The sequence below is a fragment of the Theobroma cacao genome, chromosome 5 (genome assembly GCF_053813885.1).
Source record: "Theobroma cacao isolate CCN51 chromosome 5, ASM5381388v1, whole genome shotgun sequence".
NCBI classification, from domain to species: domain Eukaryota; kingdom Viridiplantae; phylum Streptophyta; class Magnoliopsida; order Malvales; family Malvaceae; genus Theobroma; species Theobroma cacao.
Window position 1 is genome coordinate 29632001 of NC_142643.1, and position 20491 is coordinate 29652491.

The 20491-nt window shown below is 31.5% G+C and overlaps 1 protein-coding gene across 2 annotated transcripts; it reads left to right on the top strand.

Moving 5' to 3' along the window:
• The first annotated feature begins 13899 nt into the window (after window positions 1-13899).
• Window positions 13900-19071, top strand: LOC18598685 (microtubule-associated protein 70-2-like). 2 transcript variants are annotated; one of them, XM_007028304.3, is made up of 11 exons: window positions 13900-14242; window positions 14550-14635; window positions 15530-15595; window positions 15703-15873; window positions 16069-16239; window positions 16346-16501; window positions 16600-16746; window positions 17144-17215; window positions 17307-17837; window positions 17924-18111; window positions 18642-19071. In XM_007028304.3, exons 1-11 carry the CDS (start codon window positions 14014-14016, stop codon window positions 18655-18657), a joined length of 1833 nt encoding a protein of 610 aa, XP_007028366.3. In that variant the 5' UTR covers window positions 13900-14013; the 3' UTR covers window positions 18658-19071. The 2 variants fall into 2 exon arrangements, with proteins under 2 accessions (XP_007028366.3, XP_088662964.1); XM_088806838.1 differs by lacking the exon at window positions 18642-19071 and having other exon boundaries at window positions 17924-18115.
• Window positions 19072-20491: the final 1420 nt, after the last annotated feature.

Here is a 20491-nt window from a genome sequence, read left to right on the forward strand (position 1 = left end):
ATATTTAGTGAAATATATTTATATTTTAATAATTATATACTATTCACATTTTGGATAAACAATTTAAGTATTAAAAAATAAATATTATGTTGAAAATATTTATACAAATCAACCTAAGCTATAAAGTAGTAGAAAAAAATGATAAAGTTGAGACAAATTAACAACTAAAAAGTATAGAACAACATTATAATACTTTTAAAAACTTATCAAATCCAAACAAGAGAAAAGGAAGAGCAGAAAACTTAAAACCATAAAAACTTAAAACCTAATTGTCTTTCGCTCTTACGATACTCTTTTCAAAACCAAACAAACAACTTGTAAACAAAAATAAAATATCATAATAAAAGAAATAATAAATACAATCAACTAATAATCAAAAAAGTAAAACAACAACATCAAATATTACTCAACAGTAAGTAAATAAAAACATTAACAATGTATCTATAGGTTGATATAAAAGATAAGCCAAATTGAAATGCAACAGAGATCTCTTAAGGAACATATTTCATAATTATTTGAAAATTTTTTAAAAAAATCCAAAATGAACTATAGTATTCAAGTAATGTTTTCCCATCACATTTAAATATTATAAACTTGAAGAACGCATTAAAAACAGATAAAATTAATCAACAAATCAAAATCGTAGCTGAAGCGCAATATTTAAGTGATATTTTTTGACAATTGAATATTGTAATCATTAGTATAAAACTCATTGTATAGACATTTATACCAAACATTCTCAGAATTTTGAAGAATCCAGTCTACAATAAATGAAGAAGCAAAGTTTGAACATAGGCATGATCAAATAAAAGTTTGAACATGGGCTTACCTTTTCAAGTTCATTCTAAGTAGGTTTATCGTTAAACATCTTAATAATGGTACAACCCAGACTCCATATGTCAACAGCCAGAGCAAGATTTGGGTTGGCATCTTTTTGCATTACAGTTTTTATGACCTGTAACAGAATAACAATAGTAAAGAAAAGGAGTCAGAAACAGGAAAGCATCAAACATTTACAATTTACAATAATGTGTTGTTTGTCTTCTGTTTTCTTTGTTTAGACAGGCTAAGAAATGATGATGCAAATTTATTTTTGGGAGTTAACGTGTAAGCCTATAATGTGGGGGATACATGGTGTATGATGTTGGATCACTAACAAATTGACATTATGAATATAGGAAAATCTAAGATATTAGAGATGACGAATCGAATTCTTAATTATGAAACACACCTAGCTAGCTTTATCTATACACCCACACAAATAGAATCGCATGCATACATGCAAAAATAATGAAAGGTTTTAAAATTCACATCCATTCAACATAAAAATACTAAAAAATAAAAGTTTTTTGCATGGTTGGAATCCTGAATGAACCAAACACCAAACATAAGACACTTGGGCATACTAACTAATGTCTAAAGGTTATAAACTTTGAGAATGGGAAATAGGAAATCTTAACTCTTAGCCTTACACTTCACAACGAGAATCTTGAGAATTGTTTTATACATGCAGAACAAAACAAACCCAGCATGAACGGAAGAAAAACCAATCAATAAACGAAAATGCAATGTAAAAAACAAACCTAGCATTGAAAAAAAGCATTGTCCATGGAAAAAAAAAAGTAAACACCCACAAAGCAAAAACAAGAGAAATAAAAAAAAAAAAAAGTAAATAACGAATAAATCTTAAGAAAAAAAGGAGAGAGAACTTGAAGAAAATAGTGGAAAGAAAAAAGAAAACAACAAAGAGAAACAAACACAAAGAAAGGAGAGAAACAAACACAAGCTATAAACAAAGTGGGCAGAGAAATCAAAGAGAAGCAATTTACTGAAGAGAAAAGACCAAACAGGATAGAAAAATAAGGCAAAACCCAGTCCCAATACAACTCTCAATCAAGTCACAATCAAAGAACCAAGTTTGAAGACTCGGTGCTCTCAATAACACAGCACCACGTGTCAACAACCATGGTTAAAGAAAGGAGAGGGAGTTGCAGAGATTATAAATAAAGGAGTGGAGAAATCAAAAAGAAGAAGAATAGTGAAAGGAAAAGACAAAAAAGATAGAAAAATGAGACCATGTTAGTGTATTTGTGTCTTTGGCTCAATAAATGGACTTTCGTGTACAATCATTAAAATAATTTAAGAAAATAAGCAAACATAATATTTAAAAAGCAACATATTGACTAAGGATTTTATATAATTTATAATATATTTATATTATTAAATAATCAATGAAAAGGTAATATTTTTTTCTTCTTTTTGTTTCTAGAAAAGAAAAAAAAAGCATTGTTATTTGCTCATAGGATTCATCAACTTTTCTTTCCGTCTGTAAAGAGAGAAAAAACTCTTCCTTCTCATAAACACAAGAATAGGAAAAATGTCCACTTTCTCTTTCTGCAACTTTTCTTTTTAAAATGCTCTAACTTTTTCTCTGTCTCTTTAATCCATCAAATTCTTCATCTTTTCTTCTCTTTCTTCACATTTCTTCTTATTTAATCCATTAAGTCTAACTACTACCTTCAAAAACTTCAACTTTCTTCACTTTTCCAAAAAACCCAAACCGAAATTCACTTCCTTTGATCAAAAAACTTAGTGGGGTTCTCCAAAATTTTTACTATATATCCAAACCTTAAAATCCCATTTTTTTTCAATCCAATTTTTCTCTTTCAAAGTGAAAAGTTCAATAAAGGGTATTGTTTAAGAGCCTGTAGTGTTTAACTTACACACAACAATCTCTTTCTTCTTTTTCGGTAGGATTTTTACACCCACTATTAATGAATGTGAATCATTAATTTGTTTTACTACTACTTTGGTTTATATTCTTCATAGTTATTAATCAGAAGTGAATAGATCTAAGAATCAGTAAAATTTGATGAACAAGTAGCACAAAGAGAGGAAATTGAGAGTGAATCATAGTTACAGTATAAAAAGGAGATTACCTTGAAGAGATCATCGCTAATAGCAAAGAGAAAATCGAGAGTTCCAACATGGAGATTGGGTATATTGAATAGCAAAATTAATTTCAATTAAAAAAAAAAGAGAAATATCAAATCTACTTGGGAAAAAGAAAGGGAAAATATTCTATAAAGAAAAGTGTGGAAGGAATGTTTGGAGTTTTGGTCTTGTAAACTATTCCACAAGAGAAGAAGAATAATCAAGAGAATAGATTAGAAAGAAAAAAAATAGACAAAACCAGGTCTAATACATCTCTTAGTCCAATAACAATTACACCACCATGTGTCACTCAATTGTTCTCTCAATCGTCTTCTCTAGGGATAACTTTTAATATATGAAGATGAATGTTTTTCTTTCGTCTTTCAAGAAATAAATTTTTTTACGAAAAATGATAAATGTTTGACAAAATTGATTTCTCATGAAAAGTAAATATTATGATTTTGTTATTTATTATTATAATGTATAAGATTAGTCGGATTGACTGAATGTTTCGACAAATAACTTTACCTTTTCTTATATATTTTTAATGTTTGATCAAATGTATTTCTCTATTCATTAAATAATAAAAAATATCTATTTCTATTGGTTACACGATTGGTATATAAAATAATTTTTCTTTTTTTATCTAAATAAAATTGAATTAATTTGTAATCTCTGCTCAAATAAATAAATCATTTTATATTTTATTATCGTGTACCTTTGTTTGTAAATTTTGATAATAAGATGATTAATGCTCTTTTCATCTTATATTAATTTATTGATTTTTGAAATTTAAAAGAAAAAATTTAATTATAATGGATTTTTTATGAAAATTTAATTTTTTTTGAAAATTTAATTTTTTTTATAAAATTAATATTTCCATAGTAGTTGCTAGTACCAAAATGTAAAAAATATATGAAAATTAATTTTGAAATATATATATATATATATATATATATATATATATATATATATATATATAAAGAATAAAAGTACTAAATGTTCACTGAAAGAAAGAAGATATAGTTTTAAAACATAAAAAGAAAAAAAAGATTGATAAAGAATTAAAATGGAATATAGAAAGTAGTACTAATATATTAATTTTTCTTATCTTTTGCTTCTGGAGAAAGATATATTATGGTAAGTTTTTTGTGTCATGGCCCTATTGTTCAACCAAATAAGTGAGCAACCTGAACAGGTCAACAGCCTAAACAGGCTAACAATCTAGGCAAGTAAGTACCAAATAGGTCGTGGCACAAGCAAGCCAATTGACTGGCCTGACAAATAGGAAGCCCAACCTTTTTCCACACCAAGGGGTAGAATTGTTCACATATCTTTTTGAAATAGTCATATCAATCTTAAACTCTTTAATTGGTGGATATGTTTTAAATTTAAGTGAAGATAGGATGAACATTCAAATTTGAATGTTGTAAATAGGATGAACTTTCAAACTTGAATGCTTTAGCCATTTTTTTTTTTTGAATTTAAATTGTCGATAAGCTAGATAAAGAGGCTAACCATCCTTATAAATGCCACCTATTTTATTTGTAAAGCACACCAAAGTTTGAAAGTAAAAGCTCATTCTTTCAATCTTTCTTTTCCTTTTCTTTTATTTTTTCATTGCCTATTGTGTTGCTTCAAAAATCTCGAGTTCTTGACTAGTTTTGATTAGGCTTACTTAAACTCATTTTGGAAGAAAAAATTAGCTCACAACAGTTTTGGTTACTCAGCTCACAACAGTTGATATCAAAACAAGTCTATCAATGGAAGAGAAAAATGGCTTTAACAACTAATCAACTTACACCCTCTCAAGAAATAAATGAGACATAGTTAGTGAGACATGTTCTTTTTGAGTTAAATGTCTAAGGTGTAGGTGGTTGTGAGGGAAATGGGAAACATGTTCAATTAGGTTGAGGCTAACATCGAGAGTTGGGGTCCAAGGAAGATAAGCTCCAAGGTGAGATGTAGTCGACCCTTAATGAGTTGGTAGAAATACTAAACCAATAAGGTGCCATGTTAAAGGAATTAGAGTGGTATTGAAGAATGAGGTCTATGGGCTTAAATACAAGTTTGTTGCACTCAAGGCAACTAAAGGGGGTGGTGTGCCTACTATCCAAATAGGGGCTTGATTGAAGGTACCTAAGCCTAAGAAGCTTAAAAGCCAAATAAAGACCAAAGAGGCTGATAATTTCTTATGGAGTTTGGAGTAGTATTTTCAAGTCATAAGGATCATAGAGGATTCCATGCGCATCAACATTGAAACAATGTACATGGTGGACACAACGTTGTTGTGATAGAGGTGTCGATGCTATGACAAGCTTAGGGGAGCAATCATCGACACTTGAGAAACATTTAAAAAGGTACAACAATTCTACCCTTAATATGCCAAGGATGAGGCAAAGGGGAAGTTATGGAGGTTAATCCATAAAGGTGAAATGGGGGAAAAATTTTTCTGATTTGGTACTACAAGTAAGGACTTTAATGAGTAAGAAACCTCATTTGCATTTATGAATAGGTTAAAGCCATGGGCGAAGCAAAAGCTTCAATGTAGGGGCATGCTAGTGGCTAAGGGTTTGATCGAGTTTCACTTATCTTAACCTAAAGAACAAGACAATGCTGTGGTAAAGAGGGACTATAGTTTAGAGGAAGTCGAAACGCCACTAAGCCAAGGAAATTTCCAACGGGAAGGAAAGAGAGAAGAACCTAATGAGATGTTACTTGTGTGCATACCACACTAGATGAAGGATTACCCAAGTGTAACAAGATTATAACTATCCAACTAGATTAAGAAGATCTAGGTAATGAGAGTGACGACTGACTTGCACAAGGACCTACTAGTCATAACTGAGAAGCTTAATGTTGCATAAGGAAAAAAAGACCCATTAGACAATCTAGATAGCTTAAAAGAAAGATCAATCTAGTGGTGGGTAATGCCACTATTTGAAGCTAAGGAAGCCTAAGAGCACATTGAGATCGAGCAACATCATATTACACCAAAAAGAGTAATAACAAGTGACAGTGGAGTGTTGTAAGGTTCGAGAGAAACCAAGGTCAATGATGACGAAACCGTCATAATTAAGAGCTATAAAGGCTAGGAGGCCCAAGACATTGGTGCGAAACTGCCAAGACCAACAAACCACTTATGAAGTCAAGGGTTGAGGTAATGGTGGACTAGTTCCAAGAAGACAACACATGCTAAGAACATGTGCGTATGACAAGAGTATCAAGACAGTGATACCTAGGTGGGCTTAACATGCATTGAGATAGTATGTGAGGTAAAGGTGTTCAAGGGAAAAACACACAGAGGTAATGTAGGGTGAGGAAGCTTACGACAAGAGTGCATAAAGCAAGCCTACTCGGGGCAAAGGTGTGCGAGAGGATAACACACAAAGCAATAGTGCACGACTCGTAGGCATCCATCTCCTAGAAATGTAGGTATTGTTAGATTGAGTGGGGATGGACATCATGGCTCGAGTGTTCAATGAGGCAGGACAATAGTCCTAATAGGTTAGCAACTTAGGTAGACCAACAACCCAAGCAAGCCAGCATATTGCCCTAATAAATAGCACTACCAAATTTAGTACTTTCACCGATGGAAAATTCCATTGATAAAGAACAAAATTTTATCAGTAACATAAAATACCGACTGAATGTTTCATTGATAAATAGTTAAAAATACCGCAACCGATAAAGCTTATTTCATTAGTAACTGGTTACTTCATAAAAAATTTACCAACGGAATATTCTATCAAACATTTGGTCGACAAAGCATCCAATTTGTTGGTAGCATGAATGGTTGAAAACGATAAGTTTTTGTAGGTGGTTTGTATTGGTATTGTACTGACAGAATTCGCAATGGAGTTCTATCAGCATGTTTTGTCGGTAAAGGCATTATTATGTCGGTGATAAACCTAATTTTGTCGATATGCAACACCTAATTCTGTTAGTAAAATGTATGAGTAAATTGTTGGAGTAGGATCTTAGTGGATTAATGTGATTGTGTAAAGCATGGATTTCAAAAATTTCTTTAACAAAGGAAGCAAGCAATCTAATTACACAAGCGAAAACACACATTATTATTATTGCAAGTAATATAATCACATCCAAAATAAAATAAAATAAGAATCTATTAAGTAAGAAAATCATACTTTTATTTTGAAATTCTTATTTTCTGATAATACCACACCAATGAATGATTTCTCGACCAAATAAGTTTACCACTTTTTCTTCAAGAATACTTTCAACTTGAACCTCGAGTGGACAAGGTGTAGAATGCAAGGCTACAAGATGGCAACTAAGTTTATTCTTTTTTCTTTGGAAAAGCTTGGAGGAAGAAAAGATAAGAGATGGCTGAAAGTTTTTTTTAAGAAAAAGTACGTTCTCTTTTTTTTCTTCCAATCTCTTCTCTTTTTATTAAAACTCTTGCTTCAAAGGTTTAATCAAAATGAAACACCTTTGAATCAATCTTAACCATCCATTTAAAGTTATGGAAGTATCAAACATACTCCGTAATTATCAAAATAAAAATTAAAGAATAAATAAGTTAATTCTTTAATTATCATTTAGAGTTCTTGATAAAATAAAACTCCTTATTAAATAATAACTCTTATTTTATTATTATCCATCTTTATTTAAAAAGAATTAATAATAAATAAAAGAGTAATAGTCAAACATAGAGTCTCTTTTTATCAACATGGATGTCTAGATTCATTTTGCAAGAATCTTTCTAAAATTATCTTAATTTAAGACAACTCTTGTCTGTAATTAAGACAAAAAAATATTTTATCTTATCTAAATTGAGACAAATATGTTTTCTTGACTAAATTAAGACAAAAAATATTTTTCTTGTCTTAAATTAAGGCAAACATATTTTTTTTGTCTAAATTAAGACCAAACATGTTTTCTTGTCTAAATTAAGACAAACATGTTAAAGCTGCCAATTTTGTACACAATTTAATTAAACAAATTAAAACATGCATTCCAAACAAGTTGAATTCTACGAAGCTAAGTGGGGAATCTATTTGGACATAGATATTTCAAGCTCCAATAAACTTAGAATTATTCTTAATCTCATTAAAAATAATTCAAGCTTATTAACCATAAAATCACTCCACCATAGATTCATGGTTGTACTCTTAGATTAACTATAATTACAAAAAATAATTCAATATTTGATATTAATTATTAGTTGTCCAATTGCAAGCCTTATTTTGTGAACCCTCATAACCATCCAATGACAAAGGTGAAATTACCGCTTTACCCTTTATGTCAATTTTGTCCCATAATCTCAAATTTCATCTAATTAGTGATTCAATACTCTAGATCTAATCTTTTGAGTATCCAGATGTGATGAGTAGCTAATTCATGAATCCACTAAGCCTAGATTAATCACCGATCTTATTGAAATCACTAGAAGTGATGTTAATGCTATAAACTCCATTATTTGGATATATGTTCCCAAACGTTCATCTCAATTATAATCCTAAAATACGGAATCTAGATCAACGCTTTATGATGATTATGCTCATAATAAATCAAAGATTATAAGGAGATTAAACACGAGTCCACTATCCATCAAGATTTCGGTTCTACAATAAGCAAATGCATAAGTGCGATATCAAGATTTAGGTAACGGTAAAACTTAAATTTGATTCTCACATGATTCCAGTTCATGTTATAGTGTCATTACTCGAAGTCAACCATTTCGATGATTTAAGACTCATCATTCCTTTGAAATGAATCACATTCGTTTCATTGGAAGTAATTTGGACAGTACAGCCTTAACATAATCAAGTGACCAGCTTTATTATATGGTTGTGAACAATTTTTAGATTCAAACTAAATACATGTCTCCTATGTATGAATCTTCATACAAATGTATTTTAATATCTCAATAGAATCTTAGTACCTTAATAACTAGATAATGAATGCTTACTAAAACAAACTCTTCGTCTTATTATCAAAATGTACTTTCATTACAAATAAATTCAATGAGTTTAAACATGAGAATATACTTGCTTTTCAGGGTACCATATTCTCAAAATTTCTAATATAAATAATATCTAAAAATTAAGAAATATAAATAAAAAGTTAATTTTAAATATTACAAAATATTTTTTATTAATAAAAACATGAATAAAAATTGTATTATTGTTATTACAATTAATAAAACTACAAATTAAAAAAGTACAAGTTTATTGAGAACAAAAATGGAAAAAAATTCAAATATATCTACTAGTGTCATCCTTTCTTTGCGTACCTTTACTACTAAAAAGGCTCATCGATTACTCTAAAAAACACTCAGTGTGGATAGTTGACTTTATCGCGTAATTGATGATGGTAGACTTTAAGTTCATTGAATGGTTCTCCATCCGGTGCATATTTTCCTTTAGTGCCTTATACACCTCAAGATTGGCTGTAGAGGATCAATGCCTAACCTAGTGATTGGCAAGAGTCTTCGACTTCATTGTCCTATGTTTCTTGTATTAGTATCTAAAATCATTTCTTTAGTCGATTGAGAATCTTTGGCTAATGGGGTGTTTTATTTTTGAATCTCTTAAAATATTTGATAAAGAAGTTTTAGAAATAGAACACCTTAACAGCTGAAAAATCTCAATCAACTAAGGGGTGATCTTACATGCTAACATTATGAGAACAAAGGAAATGAAATTAAAGACTTAAGACAATCACTACATTAGGCGTCAAAAAAGACGGAAACTAACCTTCTACAAAAGCACTTAATCATAATCTTAAATGATGCCGATGTTTTACAAACTTCCAATTTTCATCTCCTTTAAAGTTTGTAGAACGCCATGCATCATTTAAGCTTATGATTTTTCTCTATAGTTTTTGTTTGTTTTTCATTCAAAAATTTCATTAACGACTGCACTAATAGATTCTATGGACATAACCTACTTACTCAAGATTATTTAACAAATATGGAATTCGTAAAAGCACGAAATCCTTATTTGCTAAATAATCTCAAGTAAGTCAGTCAAATCCATTGAATCTATGAGTGATAGATTGTGTTTTACTCCCTAAACCCAAATTTATATATTCCATGGATTTGACTAACCTACCCAATGGTAACAACTCATATAATATATGGAATATTTCAATGTCAATAGCTCGTATCTTCTATGAACTTGACCAACCTACCCAAAATTAATTCAATTCGAGGTTGGTTGGTTAGGTCCACTAGATATACAAGTGACAGATTTTGCTACACTTCTGGAACTTAAATTTTTGAAATGATATGCGTATTATGAAAAAAGAATGACCATATTAAGTAAACATAAATTCATTCAAGGAAATCAATCATCTAAACGTAAATTTATAGGCTTCACTTAACTCAAAATGACAATAGGTACCATATTTATAACAAAACTCAAGCATATCATCAACGTAAATTTGTCTTAAGTATCATCAATGCAATATCATTAACTTAAGCATATTATCAATGCAAATTGCTCCGAAGTATCATCAATGCAATATCATCAACTCAAACATATCATCACTTTTGTTAAACGAGTAGCAGTTCATTAATCTTATGGAAGCAAACAACAATATAATGGATGAATTAGAAATATAGTAGTAGAAAAATTAATAAATAAATAAGCCTTGACATAAAATTGGGGTAGAGTGGTTGTTTCAAGTTTGCAAAAATTTCTATAACTTTATTCAACTTATCAACAATCATATGGAGCAACACCAAATCCTTAAAAGCATTACAAAAGCTTGACATATGATCAAGCACCAAAAGACATAAAAAGGCATAACCTCGTATCAATAATATATGATCTCCCTATTAAACCAAATCTACAATTTTCTTTCATGATCAACATGTTTAAATAAAACCCAATTCCTAACCAAGCCCATAAAGTCGTTCATCTTTCAATAGAAGAATACCCAAGACCTTAAATAAGAACATCTTTTCCAATCAAACATCAATCATACATATGTTGAATGCTAAAATCAACACAATTACATCAACAATTCAACTTTTCCTTAGGAGCTAAGAAAAACCAAATCAATAAACAGAAAGACTAACTAAGTATATTTCTAAGGGGAACAGGAAAGAGTTTTCTAAGAAAAGACACCCCTTAAAACTCCAAGACACATTAAAAAAACTTCAAGAGAAAACGATATGATGATTAAACACAACAAACCAAAAAGACAAGGACAAAAACGAAAATGGGTTTTGGCTTAGAAATTGAAACGAACCTTGCCTAAGAACTTAAAAGGCTTATTTCAATCAAACATGATGAGAAAATCCTAAGAGACTATGTTTGCGATGAGGAGGTTAGGTCAACGATGAAGAGGCTAATGAGGTCAGTTTAAGGCAAAAACAGTGTTTGGGGCGGGTGGGGAGAGAGAAAAAAAGAGAGAGAAACGAGAGAATTAACTAAGGTTTTTAGAGGAGGAGGCTCGAAAAGGCAACTTATATATTAAAATTACCAACAAAATATTATGTCAGTAATTAAAAACCCTAAACTACGATACTGATGGCAGTTCCAATGGTAAATTCGTTGGTATTTAAAAAGAATGGTGACTGATATATTTGTCAAGAATTTGGTCGCTGAATTTCATTGGTGATCATCAATATCGACAATCAAAAATGGTTGACAATCTTCACTCCATCCATGTTTAGTATGCGACATCAAATTATCGACAACTTATCAATGGAACAAATCTCGTTGATAATGCGTAAGTATTTCGTTGGTTTTTCCCACAATGAATTTGGTCTGAAAACGACCTATGTTTGGTAATGTAGGAAGCTCGCCTCTTTCCACACAAAGAGGTAGAATTGTCCACACAACCTTTTAAAAAAGTGCTACTAGTCTCAAACTCTTTAGTTAGATGATGTATTTTAAATTTAAGTGAAAACAAAGTGAATATTCAAATTTCAATGATATAGATAAGATGAACATTTAAATTTAAATGTCTTAACCTCTATTTTGAATTTAAATTGTAAATAAGCTAAATAAAAGGCTAGTCATGCTTATAAATGCTCCGTATGTTCTTATGTAAACCACATCAAAAGTTTGAGAATAAAAGCTCATTCTCTCAAGCTTTCTTTTCATTCTCTTTGTTTTTTTTTTTTCGTTACTTATTGTGTTGCTTTAAGAACCTTAAGTTCCTAATTGGTTTTGATTTGACTTACTTAAGCTCATTTCGACAAGAACAACTAAAGGCTAAATGACGTGTGCTTAAGTTATTGAATCCATGACAATCACTTTATTAGTGGGCAGTTATTCTCTCATCAAAAGGCTAATATGATGGAGTGTGTAGTGTCTACGCTTATAAATCTCATAAGATCTCTCTATTTGCTTAATGTGAGATTGAAGTACCTTGTCTACTTCTTTTTGAAGCATTTAGCTTGACATTTGTGTATAGCTAATTTAGGTTAACTCTAGTTTCTAGTTATATACAAAAAAAATTATTAATTTTACCTGTTGATTAAATAAAAATGAGTGAATTGTCATAAAAAATGACATTAGCAAATTAATTAGTGGTTGTATGTTTTGTTGAAGATAAGTTCACTACTAGTATATCATATTTAATAAAAAAGATCTTTTTTTGCTAAGAGTAAAAATTACCCTAGTAATTCTTTTTTATAAACAAAGTCTTAATGAATATTATTTTTCTTCTAATTGAGCAAACAATTGAATTGACTCTTTAAATAGAAAGATACATACTTAGTATTAAGTAAAATGCTTTAATACATCTTAATGAGTATCTAAAACCACATGTTAAGAATACCATTTTATATTTAACATATTGAATTTTTTTAAAATATTGTGGAAATTAATAAACTTAAGACAGGCATTAACAAGATCTGGCAAGAAAATATAGCTACTGACTGAAGTTCAAAAGAAAAGAAAACGCTTTTACCTACTCAAAACTAGAGTCGATATGCCAAATTCTTTTTAGCAAAATAAAATTAGGTAATTTTCCACGAAAACTAATTATCCCATCTTTCTCCCTTTTGTAAGCATGTGATCATAACTGCAAGTCTGCAACGGTAAATTGGAGTTGGTGAATGGTGCTGAAAATTGGAACAGCCTTTAATTTTGACCGTTGTGATTAAAAGTGAATAAATGGAAGCCGTTGGATGGCGATTGGATAGGAAGCCGTAGTGTTTGGGGTCCAGCTAAAAGCAAAGTGTAACCCAAAAATGGGTCCCTCACTTGAACATGCTCTTAAATTTTGTGCTAGTAATCAAAAAGTCTTTTAATTACTCTTCATCACACGCTTGTCCATGGGTTCCTCTTTTTGTCTTTTCATTTAATTTGGATCCATCTAATTTCAGCCATGAGTGAGAGCACAGCACAGCAATGAATAACTTTGTGTTTCTTTAATAATGTTTGATTCACTGTTGCAATGAATAGAAATAAATGCAACAATGTCATCACTGATTACAAAATTTATTTCTTAAAACATTTCAATTATGATAATTTTTTCTATTGTTAATTAATTTCCAATTAGATTTTGCAGAGAATTATTATTTTATATATATTTTTTAATTTTAGTGCACGCCTGTTGCCAATTTTTTATCAAAATTACGTAAAATTCATATGTTAATAATTGTGATTAATTTATGTTAAAAATTATATTTAAAAAATAAATACTCTTGGTATATTTATATATTAAAATTGTTTCCAAACGAAGAGTTAGATCGGATTCATGCATTATTTAGATGTAAATGATTTAACGGACGTCCACGTCATCAACATGGGTGAGTTGATTGCACATGGTACTATATAGATTTGACGCTAATTATGAAGCCACAGGATTGGTTTTAGCGAACATCAAGAATGATCTCCCACAATTAATAACTGCTGAAAAAGTCGATGCATTTTAAAAGGCTACAAGAGAGAAACAGAGGATCAAAACCCCTTTTCACGGTCAGAACAGAGCATTTAAATAAATCCTTCCATTTCTAACATTTAATTCCCCGCCTAAACCACTTCTTAATCTCTCTCTCTCTCTCCTCTGTCTCTCATTTCCTCTGATGTTTTAGGGTTCACCAGAAGCTTGTATGAGCTAGGAACCACCAGATCGCTCTCTCTCATCTCAATGGGAAGCAATGGCAACGGCAACGGTAGCTACCACGTAATGCGCAACGGCGACGTAGATAGGGAGCCGTTTAAGCCGGCGGTGTTGAGCTCGTCGGCTTCCTTCAAGGCTAGAAAGGCCAAGCCAAACGCGGCCTCGCCGAGAGCCGATGTTGATGACATCATCACTCTCCTACATGGCTCCGATCCCGTTCGCGTTGAACTTAACCGCCTCGAGAACGAAGTCCGAGGTTCCTCATTCTTTTTCTTTTTTTTTCTTCCTCTGTTACTTTTTCTACATTTTGGTTAATCAGTTTAATTGTTCGTTTCTTTTTTTTATATATATTTAAAACCTCTTTTTTATTTTTTAAATTTGAGATTTTTCTTTCTTTGTTCTTCATTCTCATTATCAGTTTCAAAGAAATAGGCATAAGAATAGCAATTAAAATGTGTTGGTATTTAAGTTTTCTTAATATTACAAATTCAACTTTAAGATTGAAGCAGTAATGGCATTTAATATAGTGTTAAAAAAAGGAGTTGTTTACTTTGTTTTTGCAGATAAAGATAGGGAATTGGCAGATGCCAATGCAGAAATAAAGTCGCTGAGGAATTCGGAACGTCTCAAAGAAAAGGCAGTTGAAGAGGTAAACTGTTGTTCATAATTATACCAACAAGCCTGATAAAAGGGATTTGATACTTTCCGAAAATGTGTGTGAATTTTAGATCGCTTTGTTTGGATGAGACAGGGTATCTTTGAATTCTAGGTCCAATTTTGCTTCACTTTAAGCTATCATGGTTTCATTCGCTAGCTTGTTAGTTACCTACAAGTTATCTTTCTAGGGGACATATTTTACATTCTAATCCTATAACTTTGAAATGTGATGTTGTGCTGCTTTTTTGATCGCTGATTAAATATGCACTATGGAGATGGCTTGAATTGCAATGCAATGTTAAGTAGAATAATTCTCTTTGCAATTTCTTGCCCAGTATTCATCTTGATTTAGCTTTAATTAAAGTATTTTTTTAACATAATTAAGTCCAGCAGATCTGTTTTTGTCATTTGATATAACTTATATAATCTATAAACTAAGACGTTTGCTATTTATTAGTAGTTAAATTTTGATGGCTTGTGCTAAGTAATAATGGTGAAGTCAATAAACCAATGTTAATGGTAGTTGAATTACTGTAGTACTTCTCATACCATTCTCAATATGTTGATCTTATGATCAAAATTTTGATCATAGTGGAAAATATTGATCATATTTTGCAATGTCTAGCTATCTCAAATGACTTGTAATTCTTGTTTGTCAAAAAATATGTTTACTAGAAATCTAATGTAATGTGATCAGTAACCATTAACCATACATCAATTTTTTACTGGATGAATGAGTAGCCGATTATAGAAAAGGTAAGTTTTGAACAAGAAGTCTTATATAAGTTCAACTTGCCTACCACTGAAATCGTGGGATGGGGGATGGGGGGTGCGGTTTTAAGCTCAGGCATTTTATAAAGATTCCGTACTATTTCCTCTTGTGCAGCTAACAGATGAGCTTAAAAAGGTTGATGAAAAGCTTAAAGTAACTGAAGCTCTTCTAGAAAGCAAGGTATACTGCATATTGTTATTTAGATGCCTCATTAAAGTAGTTCTTCTGTTGTTGAGATTGAGAAAATTTCTGTATGGTTACCACAACGAGTATCTTATAATTTGCAGAACCTTGAGATCAAGAAAATAAATGATGAAAAGAAAGCAGCTTTGGCTGCACAATTTGCTGCAGAAGCTACGCTTCGAAGAGTCCATGCTGCTCAGAAAGATGATGAAATGCCTCCCATTGAGGCCATCATCACTCCACTAGAGGCTGAACTTAAGCTCACCCGGCTGGAGGTAGATTTTAACATATTCATTGTACTATTGTACTTTTTCATGTTCATGATTTTTAACTGAAAAACTTGTGTCTTAGAACATTAGCATCATAATTGTGATTCTATGACAGCTTTTTAGGATTGTAGATATGGACATATCTCGAGCAAATTTTTCTGTTGTGATAAAGAATGACAAGGATGAGTTTTCTTTTTTCAGGCAGCGAAGTTGCAAGAGGACAATAGAGCTCTTGATCGGCTCACAAAATCAAAGGAGGCTGCTCTACTTGAGGCTGAGAGAACTGTCCAGATTGCTCTGGCAAAAGCTTCCTTGGTTGATGATTTGCAAAACAAGAACCAAGAGTTAATGAAGCAGATTGAAATATGCCAAGTTTGTATTTGTTTCTAAATTTTTGTTTTGCACACTATTCATGTTACTCAAATGTTATGTTAGTGGCTGTGGCAAACCAAATAAGTTGTTCAATTGGACATGTCAGGAGGAGAACAAGATTTTGGACAAAATGCATCGACAAAAGGTTGCAGAGGTTGAAAAGCTAACCCAAACAGTTCGGGAACTTGAGGAGGCAGTACTGGCTGGAGGGGCTGCTGCTAATGCTGTGCGGGAATACCAGCGAAAAGTGCAAGAGATGAACGTAATGACCATTACACAAACTTTTGTAAAAGAGCTTCTAGAGTTGTAGTTGTTCTATCAGAAAACTCGAAATTTCTTCTGACTTTCAAGTTTGAACAGGAGGAGAAGAAAACTCTGGAGCGGGAAGTGGCTCGTGCGAAGGTTAGTGCAAACAGGGTTGCCACGGTGGTTGCAAACGAGTGGAAAGATGGAAATGACAAAGTAATGCCCGTAAAGCAGTGGCTTGAGGAAAGAAGGTTTCTTCAGGCATGTTCCGATTTCTGCATGAACTTTTTATGTTTGGGATTTCTTTTGTCTTCCTGGTCTGATCTAAAAGGTTCTTTCCATATGGAAATTCAACGAAAGTTAATCACAGACTTGGTATTCGAACCATAGTTCTGCATGAGACCAGGTATCATGTCAGCATGAGACAAAAACATTTGCGTGATTAATTTCCTGAATATTTATAGGGCAGTTACTTGCCTGTCAGCATGAGACAAAAAACATTTGCATAATTAATAGATGTCAATGATGGCCCCAGCATATGAAGGAAAGGCTCAGAGATGATTAACCCATGATCATGTTAAATCTCTTGTAAGCTTTTGAAAAGGAAGGCTATTATATTGTTTGATTCCAATCTTAATTAACTTTCCAAATTTTGTAGGGGGAAATGCAACAGCTTAGAGATAAACTAGCTGTGGCAGAGCGCGCTGCTAAAGCAGAAGCACATCTTAAAGTAAGTGAACCGGTTTTGCTTCTTATCACTGCTTCTTTTAATCCAATTTAATGAGTCACTTTTTCATAGTTCATTAATCAATTTTGCTCAGGAAAAATACCAACTACGGTTCAAGGTTTTGGAAGAAAGGCTTAAAGCATCTACTGGTAATTCCCGCACTGCCTCTGAAGGAAGAGGCATGAGCAATGGGCAGTCACGGCGACAGTCTATTGGTGGAGCAGAGATTTTCTTGAAATCTTCCTCCAACATCTATTTATCAAGGAGATCACTGAATCCACAATCTGGGTCCCTTCGATCCAACAGTGCTAGTGCCTTATTGAGGAATGCAAAGATGTCATCTAGATCATTTGATGGTGGTAGTAGATCACTTGATAGAGGTAAGATGATTCCAGATGCGGCTGAGAAGAATAGAATGCTCCCCAGTAATGGTGATCAGATTCTAGGTAGTGATATAGTAAGGTGTGAGGAAAGTTCAAATGGAATCACTGAAAAATCAAAAGCAGAGCATGAAGATTATGTTTCAGGGATGTTATATGATATGCTACAGAAGGAAGTTATAACTCTGAGGAAGGCTTGCCATGAAAAAGACCAAAGCTTAAAAGACAAAGATGATGCTATAGAGGTTAGATAAGATGCCTACCTGTTTGACAGTTGCTGTTTTTGTTATTCCTTTTTCCTTATTTATTCAAGTTCAATCCGAATAAACAGATGCTGGCTAAGAAGGTTGAAACATTAAACAAAGCAATGGATGTTGAAGCCAAAAAAATGCGTAGAGAAGTAGCTGCAATGGAGAAAGAAGTTGCTGCTATGAAGGTTGGCAAAGAGCACGATCAAAGGACAAGACGTGTTAGTGCTCCCAGGGGGCTTGTAAATGGCTCTCAGTTACTGTCTACTAGGTGATTCTCCCCATCCTAATCAGTGTTACATTTTAGCTAAATGTGTATTTAAGGGAAGTCAAATGAGAAAACGTAATGCTGAAATGTGTCAAATTATTCTGTTGCTTTTCCTGTTGGGGTGAGGGAGAGAAAAGCGTTTTTTTGGGGGGGGGGTAGGAGGGGGTTAAGATCAAATATATGAAATTGTTGGTTTAGTAGGCATTAAGGGTAATGTAAGAAAATAAAGTGTTAGATGTGCTAATTTTTCGAAAAGTTATGCTTTTACTGGGAGAAATTTTTTAAGAAAAGAAAAGCTGGGAATATAGTATACTTTTCTAAATTTTATGAGGGCTAATTCTTTTACATAAATTTATTTGTATGAACACTGTTAAATTAAGAAGGGGTCATATAAATGACTCATTAGATAGTAGGGATGAATACATTTTGCATAAATTTGAGAGTCATGGCTTTTGATTGGTCATGATTAACACATATGAACAAACAAAACACCTGTAACTTGTGCTTTCTGGGTGTTTTGCTGTATTTTCCAGGAATGCAAGAAGCTAATAGACAACTGACATCAGGGTGTTACAATTACCAGAAAATGATGCCATTTAAGGTTGTCTTGATTTTCACTTCCCCTCATCTGGTTTATGATCTCCTGTCTGTCTCTGTAAAGAACTGACTCTAGGTTTACCAGAAGTCATCACATAAATGTATATTTTTGTAATAAAATAGTATTTACAGGTCATTATAGTCAGGTGTGCCATTAAAATGGGTGTGTGTATGAAGTTTGGCATGTGAAGTCCAAGGCATAAAAGAAACTAAAAAATGATAATTATATTTGGGTATGGAGTCTGTCTGTATTTAACTACTGGTACACTGGCTGTTATTGAAGACTACGAAAAGCAATGTGTTGTAAGCTGCGTGATTTGCTTAATGAGAATTGTGTATGGTGCAGTGTCATCTTATATTTATGAATTCCATTGCCCAGAACTAAAGCTGCATGAGTTTACATGTGATTCTCAAATTTTCTGCATCATTCAATTTCAAAGATATAGAATTATGCATTATAATACACTTGATTATCATCCATACTTTAAATCTAAATACAGTTCATATTGGTAATATGTACAAATAATAGTTTCTAAGTTATATATATATATATATATATATATATATATATATTATGATGCAATATCAAACTTAATTCATTTAAGTAATATTTGATGTCAATCATTCATAATGAGATGAAACACTCTACTCATAAAATACAAATTTTCCCACTATTGAACCATCATAATATTTATTCTTTTGATTTCAACACCTAAAATTAGAAAAAAAAAATAGTTACACATATATCAACTCATATTATTATTTAATTAATTTAACTTTTACCCATTTTTATCAGTACAATAATTTTTTTTCAACAATTTTTATTAGACTTAAAAAATTCCAAACACAAAATCCAAAACAAATTTAAATTGCAATACAAAAGCCAAAAAACCAACACCAATTTACCATTAAAATCAACACGAAAGTTACACTTAAAAAAAAAAAAAAGATCCAAGGGGTCCATAACAAAAGTCCAAGTGTAAACGGGTGTTTGTAGTACTTGACCTGATAACACAGAGTTCAGATATTTTATATTCGATTATGGGGTAGATGGATTCGGATGAAACTTTTAATAGTCAATTTGAGTTCAAATAGGTTTCAAAGGTTTGTAATTTGCGAAATTCAAATCTTTATCTTCTTTACTTTCATTTTTTATATGATTTTTAGTTATTTAAGTTGTCGTTTGAGTTATTTAATTGGATATTTAATGAATTCGGATAATTAAGAGATAATATTATATTATTAAGATTCAATTTTAAATAATATTTTATAATTTTATTTTAATTTTAATAAAATTTGAATACTTTTTTAATTAAGCAGATTCAAAATTAGATACCTCACAAAAGCGAACACCCTACCCATTTACATCCATTTAGAAACCTACCAATACAATAATCTTTTCAATTCAACAATCCTTGAAGAAAATACCAAGTATAAAAGTTCTAAAACATATGAAAAATACAATATAAAAACCAAGCAATCAATACCCATTTCCAAGCGATAATATGTAGTAAGGTACAAATTATCAGATAAAGTATGTCGACGTGAATATTTACATGAACAATCTATCTTTATGATAGTAGGATAATGCCTAAATTTTAACTTTTCATCAAATACTCTTTTTCAATTACTGATTTTTTTTTTTAAAAAAATTACATCTAACTAGAAGAAACTAAATGACTATTTACCAGAGCAAATTGACAATTTAAATTTTAAAAAGATTTATATTCGATTTTAAAAAATAATAAATACAATGGCTTGGTCTTTAAACATGCCCCACCACAGC